This window comes from Rhinocladiella mackenziei (genome assembly GCF_000835555.1).
Source record: "Rhinocladiella mackenziei CBS 650.93 unplaced genomic scaffold supercont1.7, whole genome shotgun sequence".
NCBI classification, from domain to species: domain Eukaryota; kingdom Fungi; phylum Ascomycota; class Eurotiomycetes; order Chaetothyriales; family Herpotrichiellaceae; genus Rhinocladiella; species Rhinocladiella mackenziei.
In genome coordinates this window covers 760,772-777,401 of record NW_013550598.1, presented here as the reverse complement: position 1 = coordinate 777,401, position 16,630 = coordinate 760,772, and the positions used below count along the sequence as shown (strand labels likewise).

The window sequence follows — 16,630 nt, the reverse complement described above, 5'->3', positions numbered from 1 at the left end:
CCTGGCTGAAGTTGCTTCGCTGACTATGCTGACTCGTGTAGCGCTCAGGGGGTATCAATGATCAATCCACATTACGTCGTGGAGGGTTATTAGCTTTCGCGATGTGCTTCCGCGCCAGCGTCGCATGGGCGTTGTATAGTTCGTGATAAGCGTCGAGGTATCCGCCTCTCACGGCATGCTCGAGGTGAGACATGGCTTCGAGAATTCTCTCTTCTATTCCGTATTGATTAGCATCACCTTGAGTCTTCGTAGGTCTCCTCAGTGCCGGAGGGGATCTCATACATATATATCTCTAGGTTGCACTCACCTTCATCATCGCAGAGGAGACCTCTGTGTTTGGGCTGAGCTGTGCCTCCGCCTCCGGCGCTGCTCACATCCATGAGATTCCAGAGTAACACGCCACCAAGGAAGAATGAGTCAACGGGATTGAAATTTGCGTCTCGATCCGGAAGGGTCTTGAAGTCGCCGTCCCCAAGGCGTCTGGATGACTGCTTATTGAAGGCGGATATCCTGTTTAATCTCCGTACCTCTTAGACAGTGCTGACGGTGGCATCTTTAATACTTGCCAAGCTCGATAATTGTGGATTCGAAGTATCAGGTGGAAACCCGGCGTCCGTATTCTGTTGGATTCGCACGATGAACTTGACGGAGCAGCTGAGGAGTTTCTCTGCAATGGCTGTAGCGGTCGGTTGTAACATTGGATCTTGACTCCAGCAGTCGGCTGTGATGCTAGCAACTTCGGGGCAGGCGGGAAGATCTTGAATGGGTCCTGGAAGATCACTGGAGGTCAGCTTCAGGCAGACGGCCTCAAGCAGGCTGCCTCCTTGTAGGACGGATTCAGAGAGACCAAAGGGCATCTAACCAAAGACCCATTGTCATATTACGACTCCCAGGATAGAGCTCGATCAGCTCCTTATGTTCTTTCAACAGCTGATATTCCGGCGCCTCGTAGCGGCTATTGTACACGATTCCCTGTGGTCCGTTCAGTGACCTAATCAAGGACATCAGAGCCAATGGACCTGAATGGAACATTGGATCCATTGGGAAGTTGTCGTAAGATAATGGTATGTTCTGTGACCGACTTGAGCAAGACCTCTGCCCTGTGATATCATGCCATTGTCTTTGCGACGTTGGACGCCAACGATTATCCGGCGGTCATGATTTAGACAAGAAACTGACAAACTTTGGCTCTCATCCAAAGCCTCTAGGATAGCGGAGAGGGATCCGCGCGTGGAACAAACGGGCCCATACTGGATGCCCTGATAGATTTCCAAGTTCTTCTTATTGGATTGAGCAGCTGTGAGTTTGTAGCACGGACGGGGCTCAGATGTAGATGTGTTAAAGCGTCCGACCAATTTCTCGGGGTTATCCCAATGTACAACGTTTCCATCCATGTGGAGATCCGACTGGAGGGAAGAGCCGCCACTAGGCAGGTCACCGGTGCCGTTAGTGTCGAGCCTGCTTGCGACCATTCGAAGCATGGAGCTTGATGAGTTTGGGATCCCTTGGTAAACAAGCCTTTGAGATCAAGTAGCAATGAGTCAAAGGCTATCCACCCCGCCCCATTCCAAATGGATGGGGGATAACATGATTGATACTAATCCCTGCTTGTGAAAGAATTGCGAAAGAATTGTAGTGTGAGTCGTATGTCCTATCATGGCCGTTTGTCCAATCGCGAGGCTTGAAGTGCAAGTAGCAGACCCAGCCAAACCAGTCACACATGCACGAACGCCGAATTGATGGATGAAGAGGAGAAAACATAAGATACAAGCTTATCCATCCCTTAATCTCTCCATGAGAATTCTCAGCACCTCGTCCTCCCAATCACTCAGCTGCAACCACTCCGGGACGACAATACTGTGTCTGGAAATGATGATTTTCTCCTCTGTATGTGCCTCCACCGGGCCCGTTTGTGTTTGTATTTGGTGGCCACCGCGCGTCGGTGTAGTGGTAGTGCCGCGTAACGTTTCGTGTAGACTCAACTGGTTTTGCAGCTCGGCTTCCTCCGCTGGAGGCAAGGGGTGGGGAATTCTGCTAGCTGACGAGTACGAGACAGATCGCGCGAGACGGAGGGATCGAGCAAGGGACGTGCGAAGGTCGGGGAATTGTGAGTCGGTCTCCGCTTCGTCGTCGGAGATGATATCGGCGTCTTTTTCTTTTTGTGTTTCGTCAGGAATCGTACCCTCCCCCACGCCTGCGCCGCCGCGTCTGGCTTTCCTCTTCCTTCGTCTTTCTTCCCTGAGGGCCTTTAAATCGACGGGTGTCCACCAATAGACAGGGAAGCGGCGGCCCGCAATGTTATTCAACAACAAGGCGCTGGCGAGCATGAGCATTGATGCAAGCAAGACCAGAGGCAAGAGCCACCAGCCGAGCAGCTGGATCTCGAGGGCCGTTGCTGCTAACAAAGCCGTGGCACCGGCGGGAGGATGGACGCTTTTGGTGAAGCTCATGATGACGCTTGCGGCGCCGACAGAGAGAGCTCCCGCGAGCCATTGCAGATCGTTGAAGCGGTCGGGTGGGAGACGTTCGAAGAGCTTGGTGATGCCTACACCGACGGCAGCTGAGAGAAAGTGACCACAGATAAGATTTCTCGGTTGTGCGAGGGGTGATTCAATGGCGTTGTATTCGAGGATGGCAGCGGCACCAAAGGAAGCAATGACGAGAGGCACCTTCTGACCTGACAGAGTGGGTAGAGCGCGGAAGACATTTTCAATGATGGCGACGCCGCAGAAAGAGCCGATCAGGACGGAGATGTAGATTGTTAATGTGTGAAATCGATGGTAAGGATGGGGTGATGAAAAGAGTTTGCGTGGTGGACGATAGCCGAAGAAGTGTGATATCCATAAGGGCAGGTGTTGCATAGGATTGTGGGGGATGAAAGGATTGAGATAGATGTCGATATCAAAAGGTGGTTTGGGTAGGGGTTGAGCTTCAAGTTTAGTACCATGATTGGGTGGTTGTGGTGACATGAGGCGAGGCTGACTTGGTAAAATTCGACTTGGTTGAGCTTGGAAGGACACCACCACATCCAAACGGCTGAATGAAGAAATCAAAATTATAGAAGTCCAGGACGAATAAAGTATTCAACTCAAACGGATTCGGTTAAGTGATTTGGCCATTTGACCTGTGCGGTTGCCAGTTTGAAAATAAGAGAAAAAGATGTGAAACTGCGGCAAGAAAAGTACAAGTAAAGTTTCGATCGGGACGTCTAGGTTGAAGCCCAGTCATAGTCCAATTCAGAGGTCAGGGATCGAGAACGTAAATCAAGGGCAAGGTAGCAGCCGTTGAGAAACTATGCCGTAATATTGTACTGAGGCATCCAGACATCTCCGCTGCATCTCGAATCTGCCATAGAAAAAGTCATGGAAAAGCAGCAAGGCAGACGCGTACCCACCTTGCTAGACGAAGCACGAGTTTGGTGACAGAATTCTCCGGACCGAGGCCATCGTTTTGTGCAAATAACAAGCAGACGAGTTACGCGAGAGAAATGCAGTGAGTGGCCAGCGGGGAATAGATGTAGCAAAGAAAAATGGTCCGATCCAGGTACCATGCCTTTTCCGAAAAGAAGCTATAGGCAAATCCGGGGGGAGAGGACAGAAACGGCATAGAGACTATTTGTGAGATCATTGGACTGGGGGCTCGGAGTGAAAAAGCGGCGCGGGTGGAGACTCAAATCCGTGGTACAAGAAGACTCGGTGTTGAACAATAGTTGGTGTTTCTCTTTTGGTCCGGTCGAGACTTCTAGTGTTGGCCAGTCACGTGACGCGTTGCCTTGGCAACATCACGTGAGGATGTTTGGCTTGGCAACTTGAACCCTTCCTTCTTTTCGTCTTGCTCTCTACAACACATTCCTTCTCTAGACTCCACAGTCTATCACCTAGGTATAAAAGGGTTCAAGCTGCTGAATAACAAGGCACGTTATAGGCAGGAATTGGACGTTGAGGCCGGTGCGATTCTGGTCGTCATTAGGAGAAGCAGTGGGCGACGGATTCCGGATTTGGTCGATGAGGCCCTGACGGTGGCGTTCTGTGAGTAAGAAAAACGATACGATAGGATACGATATTCATACACCCTGTACGGGCTAAGCCCATAGGGGACTAGGTAATTGCTACGCGCTACCTCCGTTATCCACCGGTTCATTTTAAGCCCCGGCTGTTAGACTGTTGCCCCTTTCGAGCCATCAACCCGGTCATCAAGAGCGCTTTCCTGAGTGTTACTGGTCATTCAACGGTGCAGCAATTACCGGTGCCGGCTCTCGCTCTCTCCTTTGGGGCAGCCATCTCTTTCATGAGTTTCGTTTGCAGTCGTCCGGTGGCTTTTGCAAATTCGAATAAGAAAAACGTGCCATAGTGAAAACAAATATTTCCACATCACATGCACCAAATGCACGTGACATAAACCACGTGATCTTCTGTACACTCTTTTCGCAACATTTGAATCGCCAAAATCTCCACAACGAGTGCTCCAAGAATACTGTAACTCTTAATATAGCTGCTATGAGCCTTTAAAATTGGATCAACCAAAAAACTTCGAGCTTTTCTACGTCTTCGTATGTGTAAGTAGAGTGTTGGAGAAAAGTTGCGTTTCGTGAGCTAAATGGTACGACGTACAAATTCCAAAAGGGTGGACCATTACGCCAGAATAGCACTTATTTTACCTCCACTCTGCAAGCATATATGAGCGATTTTGAAAGCTGAAAAGAGGTTGGCTTACTAGATGAGCATTTATACACACGATAGAGCAAAAATACGAGTCTTTTACGCAGTGTTCGTGGCGTTCTGTGGGGTGTTGTAGCCGGTGTACAGAATGTGGTGATGTGCATCGAGCACGTGACTACTGTAATTCGGTTCGTTTGTCTGTGATTGGTCCGGATTTCGAGATTTTCCGGCCGAGGCGCCTCTGATTTTCTCATCCTCTTCGGTTCGTCGCCAGTTATGAAATCTTCGTTACCGGGAAGAACCCTCGTCGGTCTCATTCATCGTTGTCTCGGTGATTCCCAGAGCCTTGCTCCTTCATTATCTCGACTTCACTCTCGCCAATTCACTTCTCACTGGAATATTATGCTCTGTCTGCGGCTCAGGAAATCCTTCCATTTCCACTCCTTTTCTGAACATGAGACAATGAGTTGAACCGCCGAAATGGAACATCCCAATCTCATCGCCTTTCCTGACATGCTGGCCTTCCTTCACCGTGATCTCGCAAGTTGACACTTCACACATCCCAATGCCCAAGAACGCCATGAGTCCAATCGCGGGATGGTCTGCGTGGAAGAACATAATAGCTCTCGTCGATGTGGCCGTCAAGTAGCCCTGGCTGTTGACCGGGCCCGCCGGATCCGCCGCATGTTGGGCCGTGAACTCCTCAAATGGAGGTTCCGAATAATACGATCCATCCACCACGTACGCTTTAACCAGTGTTCCTGACACGGGCGCGTGCCATCTGTGATAACTGAGTGCGTTCAAAAATGCCTGGTATACAGTCCCTCCTACAAATGGCTCTGCGAACGCATCTTGAGCCAACATGTCAATCACCGAGTACGGCTGGCCCTTGAGCCAGAAATGATCTCGCGCGTTGACGTTGTGGGCGACCTTGAAGGTCTTGGACTCGCATGCATTGGCGATCACGGAATCATCATCCGGACTTGCCACAGGTCTGACGCCTTCTTTGAACAGACGCGTGAAGAAATCATCCCATGACTTGTACCCGTAATGCGGGGCCGAAGGATCACATTGGTACATCTCCTCGAAGGTGTAATTCGACCTCCCCACATTTGCCGTGAAGGTGAGCTCGTCACGACCATGAGGACTGAACCAGCTTCCGTGGGCATTCTTTTCCAGCACCCTGGCCGACTCGGGAGAGCGAAGGAAATCACCCCACGCGTTGAGAACTTTTTTCAACATGGCGTTCACGTCGGGATCGAGAAACACGGCAAACCCGCTCTGCGTCCCCATCGGCCAGTCAAAGAGGGCATTGAAGGGCAACCCTACCAATCCAACACGCTCCGACTTATCGTTCCAGGACGGAGCGGTGGTCAACAAATGGTTGATGACTTGAAGCATGTGGACATGATTGCGAACTTGGGGGTGCCCGCTACCTCGAGGGTCGGTTTTGTATTTGTCCGGGATCTGCTGAAACATGGACTCGAAGAGCAGCCATATTCGAGTATTCTGCTCGATGAGGTCCTGAAACTCTCTTAGCACCGGGTGGAGATCTTTGCGATTTTGGTCGACGTGATTGATGACACCGACCAGCCAGTCTTGGTGAGCTCGGTGGTCGTGTGGCAGCCATTCGCCGATTCTGTCGTCTCAAAGTCAGCCGGATATTTGTAGTTGGAACCAACCGAGGTGGAGGACCGACCTATGGAAATGGTGATCGGCCGGAATGTTGGCCTCGTGTTTCATCCTGGGGAGATGTCTTACGAGCAAAGGAGTAGCTAGTCGAACCATCAAGTGGAGGAATGTCGGATATGTGAACTTTTTATGGGGGCTTTGCGTAATGGTCGGATATACGTAGTCGCTATGTCACTTGAAAACTCTGGCGACATACCTACGTCACGAACAAACCTCGTCAGTTTCACGGGCAAGTGGTGGGCCTTGATTCTTGTTACAAGCGAAATATCAATATGCATTCAATTTCAACTCCCTTCTTGAAGATCCGACCCTAAATGCTCCATAACGCAAATAACTTGTACTTTGGGTCGGCCTGCAAATCCCGTTATCAATTCCAATTTTGCCATGCACACTCGCAGCCCCCAGTGCCGCCGTCAATTCCTCCAGCATCTTGCTCAAAACTGTCACTGCCACTGTCGAAAGATCCATTCACCAACGGAGGCGCAGGATTTATCAATTGTCCACCCAATCCCCGAGCCTCGGGGACAATACTTTTCACGTCTTCTTGAATCACTTGCAAATCATCCACCCCATAACAGTACACTGCCTTCTTGTTGATGTTCCCACCATGTCGATCCAGGCTAAGTGTAGTAGGATATGGGAATGATCCCGGTCGGTTGAAGTCTGTTGCCGAATTGGGATCTGAACTCGTGCTGTTGACATCACCGGTGGGAGCGAGAAGCGTCGCTCCAAATGCCGAATTCGTCCACATTCTCACCAGAAACCGGGTTTGACTGAAAGTGCATCGCAATCTGGACTCGTCTCGGGTCGATCCACCGTTCTCGTCTTCTGGATCTATTCCGGCATTGTTGGAGAACTCCGACGTATTGATGGGCGCCGTCGAATGAAGGAAGATAGCCTTATCGTAATACATGTAGAACCCATAATGTTCATCTACCTGACCTCGGTTGTACAGCTTGATGGGCTGTGAGGTCGGGTACGGCGCCGTTGGCAGAAGATTCGCTGGAGCAGCGCTGCCATCGGCGAGAACGTCTGGGGCAGGTATCACGTCCGAAGAGTTCGTGGCTTGTCGCCTGACCAGAGCTGAAGCGTTTGACTCGGACTCGGTGATACTTGAAGGATCAACCGGGAAGACAGGGATGAAGGTGATGAAGAAAGGGGTTTGCTCTCCCTCAAATGGTTGCGTGATATTGTCGGTGGTGTTTCCCATGAATATCTGATCTCCTCGGCTGGGAGGGTCCGGGTTGGGCTCGAAGAGATCATTGGTAAATGGGTCATTCGCGCGCTCCTTGAGAATTGTTGACCTTCTGGACAACGTGTCTACCGGTATCGTCATGTTTGCCGGCACGGTACCATTTCGAAACGTGATTTCAAACCGGAAGTTTGGTTGGTTTGGATTGTTGGGTGCAATTTCGGCCTGACTTTCTTTGGGGAGTGCACAACTCCAGAGAGTAGTAGGCGCCACACATTGGGATTCTTGTTTGACAGCATCTGGCCTTGCAATCGTGGAAATTCCTGTAGGAATGGGAGGGTAGCCAGTCAGATTGAGCCACTGGCTTTGAACCGGTGTTCCATCTCCGGTGCGAGTAATCAGAGTCGCCAGCAGAATGCATGCGATCACCATTAGGAGCAAGACCATGCTGATAATGAACGTCCATCGACGGGTTATGGTTTGGGGTTCTTCATTTTTCTTGGATTTGATCTTGCTGAGAAGGCCTTTCACTTTTGAAAGGAACCCCTGCTTCTTTCCGTCTTCGAGATCCTTTCCTTTGGCCATCTCCTCTCTTGATGATGGTGCTTGACTGGCATCTCGGGTGCTATTCATGGGTTGGGACTGGGATTGCACAGTCTCCTTCCGTGCTTCTTTCGTCACAGGAACGCTACCAAACGCGGCACTGCCGGAGTATAGCGGTTGATTATGTACTGTGATCGAGGACGGCTGCGCTTGATACCGGGCTGGTAACTGACTCTGCATATGTGTTTGGTCTAACGAACGAACTTGACTCGGTGGCTGGCTCATTTCGGCCATGGGAACGGCACCCTGGGATGTCATTACTCGTTGCATTGCTGGCGAAACAGGACCTGGTGAGAGTACGGCCGGCTGAACACGATGCGATGGGACTCCCGTCGCAATATTAGGATGTTGACGATCGGCAGGAGGGGGCTCTACTTTAGAGGAGAGCTGATCTAAATTAGTTTGAGATGTTGCTGGCACTTCGACTGTCGCTCCTCGCCGTGTCTCTTCCGCTGGTTCTGGGGTATCAATCGATCTCGCCTTCACCACCGTTGCGGTGTCCGCCTGTCGAACATTCGGGGAAAGTTCTTCTGGTTCAGATTGGATCGTGACACCACTTTGGACTTGCCGGCCCGGTGGTCGAAGGATATTACTCTCGCGAAGAACCGTCTCGACAGGTCGGTTGACGTTCCTCGGCTCTGCGAAAGGCTCGGTCAATGACTTAGAGTCAAAAATAGAATGTAACTGTGGTAGTCTTTCGGCGCAAGAATGGTTCTGGCACTCAAAATATTTGCTGCCCCTCAGTTGTTCCACGGCGCAGGCATGATAGTATTCTGCTGCGAGACCATTCCCGAGATGACTGTCTGAAGAGGCAAACGACGTTCCGTTCGAATCCTTGAAGGCTTTCTCTTCCTCTTTCGGATCGGGAGAAGAGTCATCCCTCTGGTTTGGTGGAGAATTCTCGTCCCGGTCCTTTTCCCATAAAGTCCATCGAGACCAAACGCTAGCTCTAGCACTAGCTAAACCAAATCGCCGTAAGGTTCCCGGAGACTTTCCCAGTTCTGGGGAAGTTAATTTGGTCATTGAAGGATCCGCCACTGGTGGAACTGACGGTAGAAGAGGTGTTTCCGTGCTCTTGGTACCGGATTTGTCTGCCAGAGTGCCCTTTCTTGACAACGTAGGCGAGAGCACAAGATTCCACCAGCCTTGAGATTTGTGTCGACGGGTCTCAGTTTCCGATGTTAAGATTTGTTCCTGACTCTCGGACGATGCTCTCCGTGCGTTTTCCGCATCATCAATTTCATTCCCGTCGTCAATTTCCAGATCCTTCGCGTATAGTCGGGGATCATCTGGACTTTCTCGAATAATGCTCGCACCCACAGCTGGCGCACCACTTCTCTCGTGACCGGTATGGGCCGGTGGAATCTTCGGCACCGGTGGAGTGTCATTGTGCTGAAACTGCTTCTCATTCCATGGAAGTGCAGAATAGATGCTCGACACAGGTCGTGCTCTGCCAGAGAATGGAGGCTCCCAGGAACCTGTTTCTTCAGCTGGTGTCACCACGATCGCCGGTGTGTCGGGTGTATGCAACGACAACGCACTGTCTCCTCCACTAGTCGGTCTGTGGGCTTCTGCTTCATTTTCGGGCACACTGAGTCCAATGACGATTGACCGATCACCGGGAGAATATCCATTTGTCCTAGCAGACTTGTTATGAGGCCGGGACTGATTGGTGAAAGTATGACTTTGTCCAGGAGGATTCATGTTTTCTTGTCTGTTATCAGAATCCCCTGCTTTCATTCGAGCAGCCCGTAACTCCTGGAGCCTCGACAATACTTCTCGACCGATCCTCCTCTTTGATCTTTCCACGCTCTGTAATCCGTCGCCAGCGATTGCATATTTTTGGCCATGGCCAAAGGCGGATTGATCTTCTGAGATCCCATATGCCAGGGAGGGGACCACATGTTCAGCCCTTGCAGACGCGATCGACGTGGCGTGTCTTTGGCCTAATCGAGGTTTTCGTGACTGCACTTGCTCAATCACTAGGTCATCAGTTTGGGATCGTTTTGTTTGTTTGGAGAAGTCGGTAACAATGTTCAAACCGGGTCGTGACTTTTTTTCAGGTTTAGGCATCGATGTATTCTGCTGAGGTCGCCGAACAGCTTTGTTGCGGTTCGATTTCGAGATCTGGGCCATTCCGTCTGTGTCCTGGCTGTATCTTTCTAGATGAAACTCATCTTGCCCGCTGGATGATCCACTGTCATCATCAGAAGGGCTGGAGGTGAATGGATCTGAAGACAAAAAGGGATTATTCGTGGCGAGCGCTGCCGTGCCATTACCAGGCTTGAAGCTCGTGAGAGTTTCAGCCGGAGGAGATGACAATGGAAAAGCAGGAGCTCGATTTGCTTGGCCATGTTGCAGGTCCAGCTCTCTTGGTGTAAGAGCCCTAATCCCCGAGGGCTCAAAACTGGTGACCATTATTTCGAGGTGGAAACAGTGGATCGTCCCTTGTAGGCTGAGGCTGGCTTCACAGAGAGTGGCATAGCCGTGTATGCTGTGGTTGCAAATTGACTGGCTGCGATGGGATCAGATGTGACGGAGAGTATTCAATATCTGCAATTAAATCAGAGGCGTATATGAGGGACGTCCAGGCAGTTGTGAGCCTGCCGAAACGTAATGTTTTTCCAAACTGTCTTTTGATGAATTAGGTACCAATAACAATAACTCGAGAACAGAAGGATTGGGATCGAACGAGGAAACAATAGGAAATAGTGAGAATTTCTGCTCATTCATTAGTCAAGGAATATCATTGCCATGGATAGAGAGAGTGCGGTAGAAATATTGCGGCAACCCGGGAGCTGATAACATTTGAGAAACATGGTTTGACCAAGCCATGGAGTTGTTCCAGCAGTCTCAGACAAGGTCTGTCCACCTACACCAGAGTCCTGGCGTTTGTTGTTTGAAGCTGCAGCGCGCTTCTGTGAGCTCAACATTGCGGCTGGGAAGGATTTCCAAACATAGCTTGCACGCCAGAGCCTCGCGCGTATCCGGGCCAGCGGTAATGCTAGTCCTCAAAGACGACCTTTCAGCTGGAGAACGAAGAAAACGATTGGAGGAAACAAGAAAGGTAGCGAAGATACGCGCGGAGGGTGTTTTAACGTTGGAAAGCTCGCCGCCAACGAGAGTCAGGTCACGTGAGATTATCCGACAAGTTGTTTCACAAGGCTGGGGAAAGCAGTTCTCCATAATTAATTTAGAGATTCCATGTACAATTCGGAGCCATCGTGACTTGGGCATGGTCCATCTTCTCCTAATTTCAGAAGCAGACTCTAGCTTCAACGGCTTTCCCGCAATCATCAAACAGAACGAGGATGCTCCGATACTGTTCACTCCCGTCCTGCTCATAAATCCATCCACCCGTGTGACCATGGTATCATGAAAAAAAAAAAAAAAAAAGATGATCACCCCACCCAAACTTCCACGCCTGGAAGCCATTCACTGTGCCTGGCTTTTTGGACCGACAAAAGGGAGATCCAAAACCAAAGACGACAATATGTCAGCCTTGAAGTTCAAATGATAACAAAGCAACTCAGAAAATATTACCAGACACGGGACACACAGTTCTCCTCCTTCGAGGAATTCGACATTACCGCCGGTCTTCTGAGGAATATTGTATCCCTTGCATAGACCCGCTGTTCATTATCGGCGGAAGTGTCCTTGCTGGCTCAGTTGGGCCATCTATGTGGTTATTGAAATGCGATCCATACCCGAGTGGACTCTGTGGCATGGCTGTGGGTGGAGGAGGAAATGAACCTTGGGGCTGCTGTAAGGCCCGCATCTGTTGGCTCATTTCGTGTAGTTTTGCTTCTAGTTCAGCCATTTTAAGGCGTTGGCTTTCGAATTCAACCCGTTGTGCCTTGTTTTGATTTTCGAGCTGCGAGATATAATCGATGGCTAGAAGTTATCAGCCAGTGCTCTTGCAATGCCTCATCGCAGATGGAACGTTGCAAGGTGAACGTACCTCGTGACAAGGTTTCCCATTTGCTGGATTTATTATTTTGACTTGCCGGCAACCTGGTTCGCAGCTGTTCGAAACAATCTTTCATCTCGCTTCGTCTCTTGCGTTCAGCGAGCTTGTGTGTTATTCGGAGTTCCGGTGTGCGGCTATAGGGTGTGGTTCCGTTGGGTGAGTCCGGGTCACTCCGAAGGCTATCGATTTGTTTATGTTGTAGACTGTGGTGATGAGCTTCCGGAAGTTCTATAGCTGTCAGATTGGTCAAGACCAAAAACAGGGACTTCTTAAACTGACCTTGTTGGCCTAATGGCAACCGGGAGGATTCCGTCGTCAGGATGCTGCTGGTGAATGACTCGGCAAAGCTGTTTCTTCGCGAAAACGTCGAGTGTGGTGCGCCTTGTGGTCGAGGGGCATCGGGATCGGGAAAGGCGTAGGCTTGACCTCGAGTGGGAGCTTCGGCGCTGTAGACTTCTTGTTTGGGGTTTTCCAATATTGGAGGAGCTACTCGTCCAGCAGCAAATCCTCCTCGTCCACCACGGTTGGACCCGAAGGACGAGATGGGTCCACTCATGGTTGAGTATCGACTTCCTGAGTAGCCATTTGTCTGGATTCCTCTTTCCCTTTGGAGACCGGACACCAGCGAGGTTTGGGAGGCATTGTTGCTGGTATACGGGGAGGTAGGCCCCAAACCGAGATTATTCATGCCGGAGTGAATGCTGTTTGACACACTGCTCCTCCTGGAATCATCAAAATCGCCACTTCCTCTGTTCGGATTCGGGTCGGACGTGGGCGCAGGCAAACCGTTGGGGGTGTGCTGCAATCCACCATTGAAGGGCGCCGGGGGGGCAGAGGTGTTTTCAGGAGTGTAAGGCGACGGTCCCGGTCCAGTCGGAGAATGAGCAGAATTCAAATATGGCATAGAATTGGCCGAATGGGCGGAAGAACCTGAGACTTGGTTAGCGACGGTCAGCAGTCATGACCTGCCGGGGGGCGCAGAGGACTCACGAGCTCCAGGAGTCATCCAGCTTCCGGAGTCCCTCTGAGGTGGGTGAATGGAAAGATCTGAAGGAGCCCTATCAATGGGCTGAGCTGGGAGCTTCGCCGTCAAAGAAGCTATCGAAGGTAAAGTCTGCGTCGTTTGCGGGAGAGACGGTGGAGGGTTGGTCTCCCAGGGGCGGTGGCTTGTCGTCTCCATCTTGTAAATATACCTGTCGACTTGTGGTCGCTGGCCCTGTCGAATATGACTAGCTCAGACAGCGACCAGAGTTGTCGTTGTTGCGCATACGGCTCTCCAACAAGCTTTGTAATGTCCCTGGCTCGTCGCTTGACGAGCCCGCAATGTCCAAATGTATTGGCCAGCACGAACTAGGAAAATGATACGTAAAGAGAAAGAGGTGATCCAAGGAGGCTGGCACAGCAGCGATCAGTGATACAATCTCTTGGAAGGAGAGGTACGGAGTCCGAACGCAGAGTGAGGGATGTTCAGCGCAATGCCCTGCCGCGGTCAAGGAAAAATAAAACCAAGCCGAGAAGTGTCTGATTTTGCCCTTCCAAGGATATCCTTAATGGAGCAGCAATGGGGCAAGATGTCAAAGGTTCTCCGTCCAACATTCAAAAAGTAGCCAGGAAGAATGTTCCAATGCGGAGGGGCTACTTTCCAAGCAGATCTTAGGGTCGCTTCGTTCTCTTTCCACAGCTGCTGGGATGACCCTGGAAAACGTGGCGCGGGAGATGCTGTGGACCAAAGATCGAGGCAATGCAGCTTGCCAGGGCGTCGAGCAAATTTTTCGAGGATTTGAAGGGTACGAGTCAGTTGTCATACGCAGGTGCGGTAGAACGCAGGGAAAGGATTTGACCTAGCCACGGTCAGGTCCGTCTCAACGAGGTCTGGAAAATGCGCGAAAGAGGTTGGGCGACTCTGTCGTTGCCCAACGGGTTGCAGTGATTGAGAGAAAGTTGGTTCGGTATGGGGTGTTCGAGCCAGGGCGGCGCGGCGGGAAAAGGTTGAGTATATCGATTTGAGAGTAAGGGATGGAGAAAACGTGAAGCGCAGGGGAGAAGGACGTAAGAGGGTGGGACCCCAGGAAAGTTCTCGAGTTATTGGGATCTTGTTTTTCAAAGGACCTTTCCAGCAAAGGATGCACTCTGGAAAAAGAAAAGGTAGATCGCAGGGGGGGGAAGAAAGGAACGACGAACGACGAAAGACAAAATAAAAAATGGTTTGACAAAAGAGAAAAGAGGAGGGGATTGAGACTCGCTCAAGCTGTCAGTCAATCAATCAATCCGACCGAGACGAGGATGAAAGATGGAGAACGAAGATGGAGATGTATGCAGATGGGGAGTGCGCAAGTGAATGGATGAACGGATGGGATGGCTGGGTGGCTGGATTGGCCAGTGCGAATGGATATAGCTTCACCAGCTCAAATCGAATTGAAAAAGAAGGTTTTTCAGTTCAAAGGGCAGATAGGCAAGTCCATTGAGGCCTCAAAGTCTCCAGAGTCCAGGGGCTTATAGGGGATGACCGTCTCCAGTTTTGGCCTTTCCACAAGCCTCAAGCCTCAAATCCAGCCCCAGGCGCACGCCAGCGAGATCCCCGGCAGATGATGGACTGTGATTGAAAGAGAAGCATCCCCATCAACTTCCAAGGTTCAAGGACCAGAGCAGGGGAGCTTCCGGTGGCAGACTAGGGATACCTGGCGATTCAATTGACTTCCCAACTGGATGTATGTACGTAAATTTGCCAGTCACCGGCCACGACTCCGAATTGATACTTGTACAACAGCAGAGAGGAGAGCGTGAAATACGGAGGGATGAGTCCCGAGCCCAGAGAACTTATTGGACATCTGGTGTTGATGCTGGTGGCCCGTATCAACAACTGTGCCATACATACCGGAGCACCTTTTACCTACATTCACGGTTTTCGGCATCCTCAACCATCTTCTCTGACAACCTGCCATCTCGTCCGTATGTCGTGACTGAGCATCCGAAGAAACACTAGTTACTGCAGTGCCGTGCCACCCACGTGCGCGTATTGCATTGCGGCGGGCCGTGATAGTCAATGAATCAAACACCCTGCTGATCCTCGACCCTCAACTCGATTTGACTCGTGGCAACCTCGTGTGCGATTTGCCATCGGTTGATCATTCTGCTTCCTGTAGAACATCCCGAGGAACTTTACGGCAAATTCAGCCATTCTCGTTTCTCAGAAGGGATCAGAACATACCTAGGATGCATCTCTTCTGGTATTCCCTACACATCTGGGTGGTGACCCATCTCAGACTTTGAACGGCCACCCCCTGAACGGCCAAGGACCAAAGCTCGTTAGGCCGGCCTAGCCATGTGCTAGGGAATCCTGGTTCTTTGTCTGCCCAAGATTTGCTAGGCTGTGCCCGCGGCGAAGCTATTGATGGCGTCGTCCAAGAGTTCCCTGCGACTCTGTACGACCGCGCCTGATTTCTCTCCCTGACGATGATCTTTGCCTTTTACAAACCCAAGGTTTCTCTGTATGTGGCAACTATCAACATCACTTGCTTTTGCTAGGAAGGGAGAGGACCAGACCTGGCGCATTGTTAAATGCCCTCCACGGTCGACACCTGACCGACCTGAGAGATTGCAGAGAAAGATATCTTTCCAAAATCTCGTTCACAACAATTGGTTTTCAGTTCTGATCAATTCAACCCCAACTTTGCTTGGGTGGGCACCATGGGACCGTGCGCCATCAATGACGTCGAAAACACGAGCACCAAGACAATTTTCCCTCGTCGTGGCCTGTGCCTCAAAGTTCATAGCGTCCATCACCATCAAACCAGAGCTAGCCATTGCCCGCAAGGTTGGTCGAAACGTGGCAGCGGCAGCTTTGTCGTGCTTTTTAAGGGTCACCGTCATCTACAGGAATAATGTCTCTAGGCACGGTTGGAACGCCATATCGCTGTACTGTTCAATTCTTACTCAAACTGACACATCCACCAAGTCGACGTTCAACACAAAGTGAATCAAGATCAACAGGGCGACTTCTCCCCACAGCCAAACACTTTTGGCTTGACATCTCCCGGCATCCGTCAACCCACCAGCCTATCCGAACATGCTCGGATAACTTTGCTCCAACATCCCCACGCTCTTGGGGGTTTCCATGACGCCCAAACACGAGCAGCACAGCATCTGAATCGTGTCCACCAACATGTCCTGACCAATACGTAGAATTGGACGGCTCGATATCCCGAGATAGGCATTGTCCTACGTATATAATTTGGTCTGGTACTATGAAACGACATCGAGGAAGGATGCTCTCTATCATCGGCCTGGATTGGCCGTTTCATCAATTTGGCCGCGCAAACAATAGAGCATTTACTTCTGATCTCTCCGTGACTTAATAGTTTCACCACCACGAAACTTTGGAAGAGATCGAAGCACGTCATGCACAGATCACCCTTGGATCCTCGTTTTGCAGTTAGCCATGGGTTCAGAACTTCGCCTAAAAGGACAAAATACGTGGTCTCGACCCTTTTTTTTGTGGGAGTTCCTCACGTCTCC

General features: G+C 50.7%; 5 protein-coding genes across 5 annotated transcripts; all 5 read right to left on the bottom strand.

The window, feature by feature from the left end:
• Window positions 1-61: 61 nt before the first annotated feature.
• Z518_09098 (uncharacterized protein) lies at window positions 62-857 on the bottom strand (the record flags this gene model as incomplete). The annotated part of the gene is made up of 3 exons (XM_013413055.1): window positions 62-213; window positions 308-488; window positions 546-857. The coding sequence occupies 3 exons, from the start codon at window positions 855-857 to the stop codon at window positions 62-64; spliced, it is 645 nt and encodes a 214-aa protein (XP_013268509.1).
• Window positions 858-1,772: 915 nt separating this feature from the next.
• On the bottom strand, window positions 1,773-2,969 carry Z518_09097 (uncharacterized protein; the record flags this gene model as incomplete). Its single annotated transcript, XM_013413054.1, has 1 exon — window positions 1,773-2,969. One exon carries the CDS (start codon window positions 2,967-2,969, stop codon window positions 1,773-1,775), a length of 1,197 nt encoding a protein of 398 aa, XP_013268508.1.
• A 2,046-nt stretch (window positions 2,970-5,015) lies between these two features.
• Window positions 5,016-6,401, bottom strand: Z518_09096 (uncharacterized protein; the record flags this gene model as incomplete). The annotated part of the gene is made up of 2 exons (XM_013413053.1): window positions 5,016-6,297; window positions 6,358-6,401. 2 exons carry the CDS (start codon window positions 6,399-6,401, stop codon window positions 5,016-5,018), a joined length of 1,326 nt encoding a protein of 441 aa, XP_013268507.1.
• A 316-nt stretch (window positions 6,402-6,717) lies between these two features.
• Window positions 6,718-10,563, bottom strand: Z518_09095 (uncharacterized protein; the record flags this gene model as incomplete). Its single annotated transcript, XM_013413052.1, has 1 exon — window positions 6,718-10,563. One exon carries the CDS (start codon window positions 10,561-10,563, stop codon window positions 6,718-6,720), a length of 3,846 nt encoding a protein of 1,281 aa, XP_013268506.1.
• A 1,168-nt stretch (window positions 10,564-11,731) lies between these two features.
• Window positions 11,732-13,295, bottom strand: Z518_09094 (uncharacterized protein; the record flags this gene model as incomplete). Its single annotated transcript, XM_013413051.1, has 4 exons — window positions 11,732-12,039; window positions 12,107-12,343; window positions 12,395-13,051; window positions 13,106-13,295. The coding sequence occupies 4 exons, from the start codon at window positions 13,293-13,295 to the stop codon at window positions 11,732-11,734; spliced, it is 1,392 nt and encodes a 463-aa protein (XP_013268505.1).
• Between the last annotated feature and the right edge of the window lie 3,335 nt (window positions 13,296-16,630).